The 15,347-nt window shown below is 44.2% G+C and overlaps 1 protein-coding gene across 1 annotated transcript in view; it reads left to right on the top strand.

Moving 5' to 3' along the window:
* The window catches only part of LOC148534378 (vesicle-associated membrane protein 1-like), a 59,718-nt gene extending 48,614 nt beyond the window's left edge, over positions 1 to 11,104 (top strand). Inside the window, exon 5 of the mRNA XM_088466819.1 lies at positions 10,896 to 11,104. Coding sequence (XP_088322945.1) covers positions 10,896 to 10,912 — 17 coding nt within the window. The 3' untranslated portion in view covers positions 10,913 to 11,104. The remainder of the gene's footprint in view (positions 1 to 10,895) is intronic.
* Positions 11,105 to 15,347: the final 4,243 nt, after the last annotated feature.

The raw sequence follows: 15,347 nt of genomic DNA, 5'->3' as shown, positions 1-15,347 counted from the left end.
AAACACACTACATTGGCCTCCACAGGAATAAAACACACTACATTGGCCTCCACAGGAATAAAACACACTACATTGGCCTCCACAGGAATTAAACACACTACATTTGCCTCCTAAAAAATAAAACACACTACATTGGCCTCCTCAGGAATAAAACGCACTACATTGGCCTCCACAGGAATTAAACACACTACATTGGCCTACACAGGAATAAAACACACTACATTTGCCTCCTCAGGAATAAAACACACTATAATGGCCTCCACAGGAATAATATACACTATGGGGCATATTCAATTGTGTGCGAGAATAGCAAAAAACCTGCACCTGTGAGGTTTTTCCTGCAGGTGCGGGTTTTTTGCTATTCTATTAGGTACGTGTTTTTTAAAAAACACGCACCTGGAGGTTTTTTATCACGCACCTCCTGTATAAGCGTGATTTTTCCTAAAATCAGTGATTTTAGGAAAAATTTACGAGACTTGCTCTGATACCCCGCGGCACCCCCCCTGAGAACTAATTAACCATTTGGAAGTATCCAATTAGCTTAATTAGTCCTTAATTACTTACCTTCCGAAGCGCTGTCTTCTGCATCTTCTTCTGCATCCAGCGTCGGGAGCCGGCTCTTCTGCATCAGGGTAAGTATGTCAGTGTGTGTGGTGTATGTAAGTGTGTATGAGTGAGTGTGTGTGTGCGCATGAGTGTGTGACCCCCGCTGCGGTGTGTGTGGTACCTCTGGAATGGGCGCTGGGAGAACTAAATCTCCCAGCAGCCCTTGCTACTCTCAGCAGCCCCCTCTCCAGTAAGAAGAGAGAGGAGAAGCAACTGGGAGCCGCGGAGAAACCCTGCCAGGTAGGTGTTTTTTCTTAAATTATTCATTTTAAGCGGCGCTGCGTTTATAGAGCTGAAAACCCCTCGAACAGTATTTTTTTAATTGAATACAGCGGGTAGCTGGAGCGCGCATAACCGCGATATTCTGGGAAATTGGGCGCGAGGTGCGCAAGGTTTTGAACTTGCTAATCCACGCGCCCAATTGTATATGCCCCTATATTGGCCTCCACAGGAATAAAACACACTACATTGGCTTCCTCAGGAATAAAACACACTATAATTGCCTCCACAGGAATAAAACACACTACATTGGCCTCCACAGGAATAAAACACACTATATTGGCCTCCACAGGAATAAAACACACTACATTGGCTTCCTCAGGAATAAAACACACTATAATTGCCTCCACAGGAATAAAACACACTACATTGGCCTCCACAGGAATAAAACATACTACATTGGCCTCCACAGGAATAAAACACACTATAATGGCCTCCACAGGAATAAAACACACTACAATTGCCTCCTAAAAAATAAAACACACTACATATGCCTCCTCAGGAATAAAACACACTATAATGGCCTCCACAGGAATAAAACACACTACATTTGCCTCCTAAAAAATAAAACACACTACATTTGCCTCCTCAGGAATAAAACACACTATATTGGCCTCCACAGGAATAAAACACATTATATTGTCCTCCACAGGAATAAAACACACTTCATTGGCATCCACAGGAAGAAAATACACTACTTTTGCCACCTCAGGAATAAAACACAATATAATGGCCTCCACAGGAATAAAACACACTACATTTGCCTCCTAAAAAATAAAACACACTACATTTGCCTCCTCAGGAATAAAACACACTATATTGTCCTCCACAGGAATAAACAAAACACACTACATTGGCCTCCTCAGGAATAAAACACACTATACTGGCCTCCTCAGGAATAAAACACACTATATTGGCCTCCACAGTAATAAAACACACTACTTTGGCCTCCACAGGAATATAAAACACACTACATTGGCCTCCTCAGGAATAAAACACCCTACATTGGCCTCCACAGGAATAAACATTGGCCTCCACAGGAATAAAACACACTACATTGGCCTCCTAAAAAATAAAACACGCTACATTTGCCTCCTCAGGAATAATACACACTCTATTGGCCTCCACACGAATAAACATAAATACACTACAATGGCCTCCTCAGGAATGAAACACACTATATTGGCCTCCTCCGGAATAAAACACACCATATTGGCCTCCACAGTAATAAAACACACTACATTGGCCTCCACAGGAATAAAACACACTATATTGGCCTCCACAGGAATAAACAAAAACACACTACATTGGCCTCCACAGGAATAAAACACACTATACTGGCCTCCACAGGAATAAAACACACTATATTGGCCTCCACAGTAATAAAACACACTACATTGGCCTCCACAAGAATAAAACAAACTACATTGGCCTCCTCAGGAATAAAACACACTACATTGGCCTCCTCAGGAATAAACAAAAACACAATACATTGGCCTCCTCAGGAATAAAACACACTATACTGGCCTCCTCAGGAATAAAACACACTATATTGGCCTCCACAGTAATAAAACACACTACATTGGCCTCCACAAGAATAAAACAAACTACATTGGCCTCCTCAGGAATAAAACACACCACATTGGCCTCCACAAGAATAAAACATACTACATTTGCCTCCTAAAAAGTAAAACACACTACTTTTGCCTTCTCAGGAATAAAACACACTATATTGGCCTCCTCAGGAATTAAACACACTATATTGGCCTCCACAGGAATAAAACACACTACATTTGCCTCCTCAGGAATAAAACACACTATATTGGCCTCCACAGGAATAAAACACACTACATTTGCCTCCTAAAAAATAAAACACACTACGTTTGCCTCCTCAGGAATAAAACATACTATACTGTCCTCCACAGGAATAAACAAAACACACTACATTGGCCTCCTCAGGAATAAAACACACTATATTGGCCTCTACAGTAATAAAACACACTACATTGGCCTCCACAGGAATATAAAACACACTACATTGGCCTCCTCAGGAATAAAACGCCCTACATTGGCCTCCACAGGAATAAAACACTCTACATTGGCCTCCACAGGAATAAAACACACTACATTGGCCTCCTAAAAAAGAAAACACGCTACATTTGCCTCCTCAGGAATAAAACACACTATATTGGCCCCCACAGGAATAAACATAAACACACTACATTGGCCTCCTCAGGAATAAACATAAACACACTACATTGGCCTCCTCAGGAATAAACATAAACACACTACATTGGCCTCCTCCGGAATAAAGCACACCATATTGGCCTCCACTGTAATAAAACACACTACATTGGCCTCCACAGGAATAAAACACACTAGATTTGCCTCCTAAAAAATAAAACACACTACATTTGCCTCCTCAGGAATAATACACACTATGGGGCATATTGAATTGTGTGCGTGAATAGCAAAAAACCTGCACGCGCGGGTTTTTCCTGCAAGTGCGGGTTTTTTGCTTTTCTATTAGGTACGTGTTTTTTTAAAAACACGCACCTGGAGGTATTTTTATCACGCACCTCCTAAGCAAGCGTGATTTTTCCTAAAATCAGTGATTTTAGGAAAAATCACCGAGACTTGCTCTGACACCCCCGCGGCACCCCCCTGAGGACTAACTAAGCATTTGGAAGTATCCAGTTATCTTAATTATTCCTTGATTACTCACCTTCCGAAGCGCTGTCTTCTGCATCTTCTTCTGCATCCAGCGTCGGGAGCCGGCTCTTCGGCAGCAGGGTAAGTATGTCAGTGTATGTAAGTGTGTATGAGTGAGTGTGACCCCCGGAGCGGTGTGTGTGGCCCCTCCGGAATGGGCGCTGGGAGAACTAAATCTCCCAGCAGCCCTTGCTCCTCTCAGCAGCCCAATCTCCAGTAAGAAGAGAGAGGGGAAGCCACTGGGAGCCGCGGAGAAACCCTGCCAGGCGCGGGGTTTTCAGAGCTAAAAACCCCGCGACCACTATTTTTTTAATTGAATACAGTGGGTAGCGGGAGCGCGCATAACTGCGATATTCTGGAATTGAGCGTGAGGTGCGAGAGGTTTTTAACTTGCTAAACCACGCGCCCAATTGTATATGCCCCTTTATTGACCTCCACAGGAATAAAACACACTACATTGGCCTCCTCAGGAATAAAACACACTATATTGGCCTCCACGGGAATAAAACACACTACATTGGCCTCCGCAGGAATAAAGCACACTATATTGGCCTCCACAGGAATAAAACACACTACATTGGCCTCCTCAGGAATAAAACACACTATATTGGCCTCCACAGGAATAAAACACACTACTGTGGCCTCCTCAGGAATAAAACACACTATATTGGCCTCCACAGGAATAAAACACACTACATTGGCCTCCTCAGGAATAAAACACACTACATTGGCCTCCACAGGAATAAAACACACTACATTGGCCTCCTCAGGAATAAAACACACTACATTGGCCTCCTCAGGAATAAAACACACTACATTGGCCTCCTCAGGAATAAAACACACTACATTGGCCTCCTCAGGAATAAAACACACTACAGTACAAGTGCGCTGAGCTGACCACTGCGGCACACTTGCTTGCTCACTGTGCCATGGCACACTGCTTGCGGCATGCTAGTGTGCCATGGCACAGTGATTGAAAAACGTTGGTATACACACTGCAGTTGCAGTCCCGATCGCAGCGTCTAGTTCACGCATGTGCACTGAGACTTAAACACATGCGCAAATCGCAAAAACTGTCCGACTGCTTGCGTCTTAGCACTTGTGATTCTCGCTGAATCAGGCCCTCAGTCCCGATCACAACAGCTAGTTCGCACACGTGCACTGCAATGCATGTGCAGAACGCAACAACCGTCCGATTGCGTGTGTCTTAGCAAAAGCGATCCTTGCTGAATCAGGCCCTACATACAAACTTCTGTGACCTTGTGAACCAATCACAAATCATTAATTAACTCTGCTGGTCGGCACCAGAGGCACACAGACAAACGACCTTAAAAAATAAATAAGGCCAAAAACAAACAACCCGCGATCTTTTAAAAAAAGCAACTTGAAAAATAAAGAAGCCCAATTCCACTTGTTATAATTCTAAGCAGAATTGTCAGCACTGATGAGGACGCACACAGGCTCGGGCCTTTCCCCCCACACAGCAGCACAGAGGGCGTTGTATTGCTGATATTTCCTTCTGCCTGAGAGGAGCTCCTCTGTGTTTCCTGAGGGACCAAACTCTGAAAAAATGTGATAATAATGAGGACTGTTGCCTTCAGTGCTAATTAGCTTTCTGCAGGAGATGTCTATGAAATCTCTTGCATTAGACTGTTAGCATAAAGCAACAAGTCATAAAATTATGTAGAAAGCTGCAGTTTCTACATAATTTTATGAAAAAAATGCTTGATAAAGAGGCCGTTAAACCTCTAAAGGGAAGCTAACAAATACAACCTAATTATTATGAATTGGTTGTAGATTAGACTGTTAGAAAGCAGTAAATTCATGCTGGTCATTAGGACCCAGAGCAGTGGCGGCCCTCCATGAGGTGACACCCGGTGCGGGTAGTGGCGGGGAGGGTAGTTGTGCTCACGGTGAAGCAGTGCACCAGCAAAAAGGGGTGTGGCCTCACAGGAACAGGGGTGTGGCTTTGCTGGTAGGGCGTGGCCTCACGGCCCAAAACCCTGTTTAAGTCATGAGATGCGAGCTGCCCCCGGGGACAAGTTTGTTTCAAAGTGCCGGCTCCCTCACTGTGTCAGTAGCCGAGTGATGCACGTAGTGCTACAGTGCAGCACCCGGCTCCTGTCACTGAGGAGTCGGCACTTTGGTGTCACTCCTCCCCTTTGTGATGCCACTGACCCAGAGTCTGCAGGGAGCACTGCCCTCCAACCTGATGTGCTCCTCAATGTGTGAATACAGCCATCTTAGTACTGTGTGAGAGGGTCACAGTGGAAGACAGATGTCTTCCACATAGCTCCATGTGAGAGACCCCAATATATACTTGCAGTGTACATGTAACAGTGAGTACGGCTGTACCTGTTAAATTTCAATAAACCAACACCACTGGTTAAGTCACTGGGCCATTCATAGTTTGAGTCATCCGCTGGTGTGTGCCTATATAACTCTGCAGTATCAACACCTGCACAACAATAATTTCCAATAAATACTACTAATATAACCTTAGCAATGCTTTGTGATACAAATGTCTTTTCTCGGTTAATAATAGGGATTATCCAGGCGCCAATATAAGGTTAATCCTACAGCCTACATCTTCAAAATAAGAGATTACTTAACTCCCTAATTGAAACAATACAATAACATAAAATAAAAAAGTGCTGGTTGTCAGATTTATTTCTTCTTAGTAGCTAATGTCATTACACAAAAATGACAACTCCCGGCTGGTGTGACATAAAAACAATAAATTTGTCGATAGAGATATGTACTCTAAAAATAACTAATAATAATAATAATCATGAATATTATATTAAAAAGCATATGTCCATATAAAGGAAAATTCAAAAAGCAATACGGTATAACTGTGTTAGTAAATACTTAATCCGAACATCATGCCAGTAATTCAAAGGTAGTTCCAGCTAGTAACTATGTCACTGAAATCCTTTTTTGGCGCTTTTTCAATCCTGTTTAAATGAACTTTGTAGAGTAAATATAGGCTCCAATACATATTAGCCAAATAGCAGTAAGTACTTCCCTTGAAGTAAACGTCTATTATACCTCCTGGCTGCTGGTGGCATCCAATAATGCATCTTAGCAGAGGCGATCCAGGGATCAGCACTGGAACGATTGCTGGTAATTCGTCCTGCAAACAATTCAATGACCCGCCCGGGGTATGCAAACACCAGCTCCTGGTTGTTGTCAGTTCCTTGACGTGTTTCCCCCCTGCTGCACAGTAGATGGGACGATGTGTTGAATGACCTGCAGGCAGGCACGATCAGGCGTATACACAATGTGAACCGCACAGTACAGTATATCATTCCTATCCATGTCGGGACGATATATTGTGCAATGGATCGCATAGTGTGTACCCAGCTTTAGAAGCAGCTCACAGAGGGATCACAACCACCAAATGAGCTATAATAGCACCGGGCAGCACCTATGAAGTTCCGCCCCTTCTAGTCACGCCCCTTTTCAGTAGCAGTCAGGGAGGACTGTGTCTGCGTGAAGCCTGTAATCGGCTGATCTGTCTGCTTCCTATCTACTTGTGCAGCCAGGTTGCTTTTATTACGCTGCATCAGCCCTGTACAAGGTGAGCTGGGTTTAGGGGGTGCTCAATCTTCGTAGCAACGGCACTGCAGGGCCGGCTCTAGGGATGTTCGACCAGTGCGGTCGCACAGGGGCGCCACCCATAGAGGGCGCACCCCTCCCCAACATCCCAAAGTGGCCCGCGGGTGGTCAAATCTGGAGGTTGGGGACCCCCACCACCGCAGTTGTGTTGTGCGGCGGCGCCAGACCCCGGAGTCTGAATGGATGCTGCGCGCATCCATTCAGTGACTGGAGAGGTCTGGGGGAAGCCCAGCTAGTGAGGCTTCCCCCCAGCCTGACGTTATTTGGAGGCGTGCCATGCGGGCATGCCTCCTAATAATGTCACATGGGGGCTTGGCCTATGGTAATTAGGCCATGCCCCCATTTTTGGTCACGCCATATTAAAAGCCGGCACAGGGTGCTCCGACCCCTGGAGCCGGCCCTTCCTCTGCACTAACGGTAGCTACGCCACTTCCTGGCATAAACCAGGGTCATATACTACTGTTCTCACCTAGAGTAAAACAGGTGCGTGTAACCCCTGCAGAACTGAAAGCATCTTAATTATACGGTCAACTCTTCAAGGAAAATATGCCTATTCTGGGATGCATATTGCACATGAGATATAGACAGAAATTACTTCTAACCCAGCATGAGCCCCTCAACCTTAAGATTTTGTCATTATTATGTTTAATAAGGTCAGAAAAATTAAATCTGATCCTATACATGGTAGCACGAAGCAAGGACATAAGCGTATATAGGGAGGTTGGGTTTGGATGAAATGTCTAACTTGCAGGTACATGTAAAAATGTTTGTGTGATAGGTGAATCTTATCTTTCAAAGTAGAAAACGACTGTAACACGCCTCCAGGGTGGAGTACATTGTGGATAGCCTCAATACCTACAGAATTCCAGGCAAGAAAATTGTCATTTTCCAGACCGGGTCTAAAACTGGATTGCCCCAGAAAGTATTAAACAGGGAGCATATAGAGTTTCTGTTCAATTTTTTGTTACTAGAGCACCAAGCCTTGTAAGTAACTCAATACAAAATATTAGTGCCAACAACATCAGGTAGGAGGCGGTTTGGGTTCTCGCAATTGGTAAATAGAGACTGTTGCGTAAACCAATTTGAGATGTATCAGAAGAAGGCCGCATGACTAAAAGCCTCAATGCCGGGAATGCCAAAACCTCCATCTGCTTTGTTTAGCATAAGCTATCCTAGACTTTTTTCCAGACCACAAATATTTAGAAAATATAGCTTTTAGGCAAGTCATGTCTAATTTTGAGAGCCCTACCAGAAGCATCAAAACTGAAGTAAGTAAATAAGTAAGAAAGTAACATTTTATCATTCTTATTAGAAAATTAAAGTACGTGTGTGACAATAGATTGAATACAATCAGATGTAGATGTCTGACTTGATCAATAGTAGTATGTTAAAAGGACTTTGTTTTGAGGCACTCTGGGGGTTATGCTTTTTTATTACAAACTAATATTTTATTTTACAGTAATATGTATTAGACATCTACTGCCCAACTGTTTTCAATTCATGGCAAAAGATTTCAAAAAGAGCTCACTTTTCTTATAGCTCTCACTTGCTGTATATTTTATGGATGCTTAGAGCTTTGTAATTTCTCCTTCTTTGATACTCTGTTTTCTCTTATGACCATGTGCATCCCCCTTCCCTTCCTTCTTTTCCTTACTCCTTCCATTTCTTTATCTATATTAGCATTTTTCTTAATAATAATATATTTTTCTGTTTAATTTTAATATTTAACATGTTTATTACCTATATTAGTCTTATCATTTATTTACTGTTTTTTGTTATGGCTTTGTAATGCTCATACTGAAAATGCAAATAAAAATAAATAAATAAAATATATAAAAAAAACATTTCAAAAAGTGAAAAGAATAATGATAAGTAAGCAGTTACTAAATTAAAATCCCAGTTGGTCAGTTTTATAGTATTTTTTTTTATTTCTTCAGCTAATAGAAACCATTATTTCTTCAATTCAAATTATTTTATGCTGTACAGTAAATAAATGATTTTTGGTTTTCAATTTTTCAAACCTGCTTTTTAATTTACCAAGGTGCAAGTGCCATTCATGGTCACAATGACATTATTATTTTCACTTAGTCATTTGTGGAGAGACTTTCATAGGATATTGTGACATACAGAAGACTTTTATCTTATATTTATTTACAGATTACTCTCTTTAAACCCCCTAATCAATTAAGCAGCAACTCTGACTACTGTATGGGCTTTATGCAATACCCTGCTAGGTGCAGGCATAGATGTAATTCTGGCGAGTTAGTCCGTATTTGCAATTATTTAGAAGGCAACACACTTGTGTATTAGAACAATGACATTGCTCCAGCACCAGCCTGCTATCGCTGTAGGACCACAGTTTCAATTTCCACCCCTTTAAAATATGTGAGAATTTAACAAGGGGGAGATGTATCAAAACCTTTTAAAGAGGACAGGTGAACTTGCCCTTAGCAACCAATGAGATTCTACCAATCTATATATAAATCAAATGTTCTGACTGACCTACTTATTGACTCACTGGCTCACTGACTCATCAATGCACAGCCCAAACCCCTGGATCTAGAAACATGAAATCAGGGAGTTATTCCTTCCATGACGTAGGTGCCCACTAAGGAGGGATTTTTTCAAATTCGACTCCTAAGGGGTTGGGAAGGGCTAAGGGGTCTATTTACTAAGCAGTGTTAGGAGACAGAGTGAAAAGTGATAAGAAAGTGATAAGGTGCCAACCAATCAGCTCCCAACTGTCATCTCACAGGCTGTGTTTGAAAAATGACAGTTGGGAACTGTGCAATGTTCTGACTGACTGACTCATTGTGGCCGCAGCACAGTTGAATATTCAAACACCAACTGTCATCCCAAGTGCTGCCAAACATCACTGGCAATTGCTGTGGCTCCTCTATTTGAATAGTGAGGGAAGGGAATGTGTTACTACAGAGGTGGGAGAGGAAAATGTGTTACTACACAGGTGAGGGAGGGGAATATCAAATGTGTTACTACAGAGTTAGGGAGGGGAATTTGTTACAACACGGATGAGGCATGGGGAATGTGTTACTACAGGGGTGAGTGGGGGGGATGTGTTACTACCAAGGTGAGAAAGGTGAATGTGTTACTCCAGAGGTGAGGGAGCAGAATAAGTTACTATAGGTGTGATTGATGGTAATGTGTTACTACAGGTGTGAGGGAGGGATTGTATTTTGACACAGGTGAGGGAAGGGAATGTCAAATGTGTTACTTACAATATGGGCAAGGGAAAGGTGTTACTACAGTGGTGAGGGAGTACAATGTGTTTAGTACACAGGTGAGGGAGGGTAATGTCTTACTATAGCAGTGATGCATTACTATAGAGGTGAAGGATTAATGTGTTACTGGAGTGGTGAGATGGAAATGGAAACAGTAAATATCTAAGGTCTACCCGGGTGAAACCGGCTACATCAGCTAGTCATTTTATAAAATGATAGGTAGAATCTTTAGAAAGTTTGATACATCTCCCCCCTTAGTGGGGAGAAACAGTCTTCATGGCTCTAGCTAACCCAGGAACGTCCATTCACTAATTAGTCAGCTCTTGTCTAAAGCGAAATTAAGAGTTTTTAGTACAAATTAATTGTCTTTTGTTTTCCACTTACTGACCTGTAACCAATTAATAAATTGCAATTTTCCCATTTCTTTGTATCTTACAGTTTATTTCTGCACTTGATACTGCTGAAGCCTTTACTCTACCTATGTCCTCTTTATTGCTCCTGTCCTCCCACTCCCTACACCTCGTCCTTTCTAGTTCTCCACGAGTCTCTTCACTTGGCGGCTCCTTTAATTTGGCATCAACCTGTGTTTCGAGTGTGATATCAGATGATTGCTAGTGTAATGGGCTTATCTGAAATGCAGTGAGGAGTTTGCCACAGTAACAACGTGCATATGTAGAGTTGTCTTATGCACAGTCCTCTCAGCAGGCACCTGAGATACTGGCCTCACCAGGGATTCAGTTTGTGGGAACTTTTAAATAAAAGTATATGTGTCATCATATGTAGATGAGTAAGGTATTATGTTCTCGTCACTATTTTATTATCAAGCTGATGTAATTGCTAACGTATTTTTGCATAAGAATTTCAAACACATATAACGGAAGAGAGACATAAATAAAAATTGCTTATTCGGTCAGTGGTGTAAATAAGGGGTGTCGGCCAGGGTATGTGCCCAGGGCTCCGACGGACCGGCAGCGCGGGAGGGTGCCCCTGAGCGTCATCCAGGTCAGTGGTTAGTGTGTAGTATGTACTGCACTACACAGTAACAAACACACCGCCACCAGCGCCGGGTAGTACACTCGTACTACCCGGCGGTGGTGTGTTTGTTTTAGCAGCCAATGAGAGTCCGACAGACTCTCGCTGCACCCAGAGCGGGAGCCTGGCTGGAGCTCACTCATGAGCTCCACTTTCTGGCTCCCACACTGGGTGAAGGGAGAGACCTCATAATGTCATGCAGTCTCTCCCATAGTGCCGACCGAGTGGGAAGACGGAGGAGCTGACAGCGGCGGATGTGGCAGGAGTAGGGATTCAGGTAAGTGTAACTTTGTCTGCCTGTTTGTGTCTGCATGTTTTATGTGTAAAGGGCACTGTATATTGAGCACTATATAAGGGGCACTACTGGGAGCACTGCATAGGGGCACTATATAATGGACACTACTGGGGACATTATATATTGGGCACTACTAGGGGCACTGCATAAGGGGCACTACTGGGGGCACTGTATATTGGGCACTGTATAAGGGGCACTATATATTGGGCACTACAAGGGGCACTGCATAACAGGCACTGGGAGGGTTGGGGGGGTAGGGGGGGTTAGGTTTAGGCACTACCGGGGGAGGTTAGGGTTAGGCACTAGGGGGGATGTTAGGGTTAGGCACTGCTGGGGGGGGATATAACTACTGGGGGCACTGCTGGTGGGAGGCTACTACTGGGGGCACGACTACTACTGTGGGCACTGCTGGGGGGAGGCTACTACTGGGGGCACTGCAGGGTGGAGGCTACTACTGGGGGCATGATTACTACTGGGGGCATTGCTGGGGGGAGGCTACTACTGGGGGCACTTCTGGGGGGGAACTACTACTGGGGGCACTGCTGGGGGGGACCACTACCGGGGGCACGACTACTACTGGTGGGGGTCTACTACTGGGGGCACTGCTGGGGGGATTACTACTGGGGGCACTGCAAAGGTGGGGATTACTGCTGGGGGCACTGCATAGGTGGGGGACTACTGGGGGCACAGCTGGGGGGAGACTACTGGAGGCACTGCTGGGAGGAACTACTACTCAGAGCACTGAATCGGGGGGACCACTATTGTGGGCACTGCACTGGGGGGTAGTACTGGGGGCACTGTATAAGGGGCACTGCACAGGGGGGGACTAGTACTGGGGGCACTGCACAAGGGGGGACTAGTACTGGGGGCACTATATAAGGGGAACTGCACAGGGGGGGCTACTACTGGGGGCATTATATAAGGGACACTGCATAGGGGGACCACTACCTGGGGCACTGCATAGGTGGGACTACTACTGGGGGCATTATAAAAGGGGCACTGTATAAGGGGCACTACTGGGGGCACTGCATAGAGGGGACCACTGCTGGGGGCACTGTATAAGGACTTGTGTAGCTATCCAAGGGTGGTGTTGGGGGTGGGGATGCAAGGCTGAAGAAATGCCTAGGGTGCCAAGAAACCTTGCACGGGCCATGACTGACCCATAAAACAGGTATGTTTGCACACAAGTAGGTGACACCACAAGACAGTATTGTCATTGTATTTTCTCAGTTTTGAAAATTTCTCTTATACAGTTAAGGAGATGATGTGTGCGTCATTACAGGTCCCTCTAACCTTATTAGCGATAATTTGTAGCTCTAGTCTAAGCAGTTGCTTATAATGGCTGCAGTAAGGAACCACGTCAGATATCAGTTCTCACATGTACAAGTGATAAGTATGTTTTTTATACTGACAGACCAGTTTTAGAATTAGCTGACTGGAAGTTATAATGATGAACACTCTGAAAGTGGAACAAACTGTAAGGTATAGTTATAGAGCAAAAAAAATAATATAATAAACACTGCCCTCCCTGATCTTCTGTGACCTTTCCTGCCCCCCATATCCTCATTCCAGTCACATTTGTAAAATATCTATCAAGCATCAGACAGTTTATCAGTCTCCAAAAGTTCAAGAAGTCTCTGAAAACACAATAAGTGTATGTATCTAGTTTACCTCCTCTCTTACAAGATCCTCCATGCGGCCATGTGGTCACTTCTTGGTCTGCACCGACCCAGTCTGAGTGTGCAGCTACAGTCATAGCCTTGAGGGGGTGTTACTGTGTGGTCCAATAGGAAGCTACTTTCTGCAGTTATCCCCACATATAATTTGGCTTAGATGGAGCTGTGGTTGAGAGCAATGGGGGCACAGTTGCTGGTCTGTGGTGCATGCCCCATACTTGTGTGGTATCCCAGAAGCTGGAGTACCACTGAGCAGCACTACAGGTTGAGTCTCCCACATCCAAATATTTTGAAATACGGAATATTCTGAAATACAGAAATGTTTGAGTGTGACTAAGATAGTGATACCTTTGCTTTCTGATGGTTCAATGTACACAAACTTTGTTTAATGCACGAAATTCTTAAAAATATTTTATAAAATTATCTTCAGGCTGTGAGTATATGAAACATAAATGAATTCTGTGTTTAGTCCCATTCCCAAGATATCTCATAATGGTACGCAAATATTCCAAAATACGGAAAAATACGATATCCAAAATACTGTTCCCAAGCATTCTGGATGTGGGAGACTCAAGCTGTATTAGCCAGAACAGCCCTGTCAATCAAACAGGACTTCTGTGAACTTTATGTGACCCCTCTAGCAGGACAGACTCCAAAAGTTCTGGAAGAGAGGAAGACTGTACTGGAGCCCCAGCAATGATCAAAACGCTGGTTTTGGTCCCCTCAGCTACCAGGGAATGATGTTGTGGGGCAGAAGTCCAGTGAAGTTCTCCTGTCCCAGCGTGACCTAGACCAATAGATTAGCGGACGCGATGCTGGATAGGTAATGTAAAAAGAGGAGCGGATGTGTGCAGTGGGGAAGTGAGCTGTGAGCAGCAGCAGTGTAGAAGAGAGGAGAGTGGTACTTGCAGGCTGGGTGGGAGGTGGAGCTTCCAAAGCTGAGGCAGACAGAAGGTTAGGGCAGTTCTTGTCCAAAGACTTAAGCATAACATGAATGAATTATCTCCAGGGGCAGTCGACATTCATAGTCCTATGTGGGTTACTTTAGGTTAATACTATATTGAACTGCTAAGTGCTGATTCATATAGAAACACATGTTATTTTACAGAGACTTTTACTGTTTTCCATTAATGCTATATTGAACTGCTAAGTGCTTATTAATACAGAAACGCATAAAACGCAGTCTACCAGTCTACAAAAGTTCAAGAAGTCTCTGAAAACACTTCAGATGTTCCTGCTTTCCATTAATGCTATACTAAAATACTGAATGCTTATTGATACAGAAACGCATGTTATTCTACAGAGACTGTTACTGTTTTCCATTAATGCTATGTTGAACTGCTAAGTGTTTATTGATACAGAAACGCATGTTTCATACAGAGACTGTTACTGTTTTTCCTTTAATACTATGCTGCTCTGTGGTTAAAAGGTGCATAGGGATGTAGTTAGATTCCCGGTGGATGGGATCCCAGACGTCGATGTACCGAATATGGCATCCCGACCCCCACCATACCAATCGTCAAGAGCCGGATAAGTATATTACTTAGCCTGGGAATGGGGGGGGTAGAATTAGGCACCCCCGGGGGGAAATTAGGGTCAGGCACCCCCTGGGGAGGGTTAGGGTTAGGCTACAAAGAGGGGGGATTAGGCACCCCTGCGGGGAGGTTAGGGTTAGGCACCGCCCGAGACTGTTAGGTTTAGAGTGCGAGAAGGGGGTTAGGGTTAGGCACAACCGGGGGGAGGCTAGGGTTAGGCACCCCACGGGACTGTTAGGTTTAGAGTGCGAGAAGGGGGTTAGGGTTAGGCACCACCGGGGGAGTTTAGGGTTAGGCACCCCATGGGACAGTTCGGTTTAGAGTGCGAGAAGGGGGTTAGGGTTAGGCACCA

Source organism: Taudactylus pleione, unplaced genomic scaffold (genome assembly GCF_031769625.1).
Source record: "Taudactylus pleione unplaced genomic scaffold, aTauple2 ptg000066l, whole genome shotgun sequence".
In the NCBI taxonomy this organism is placed as follows: Eukaryota; Metazoa; Chordata; class Amphibia; order Anura; family Myobatrachidae; genus Taudactylus; species Taudactylus pleione.
This window is presented reverse-complemented; position numbering and strand designations above follow the sequence as displayed.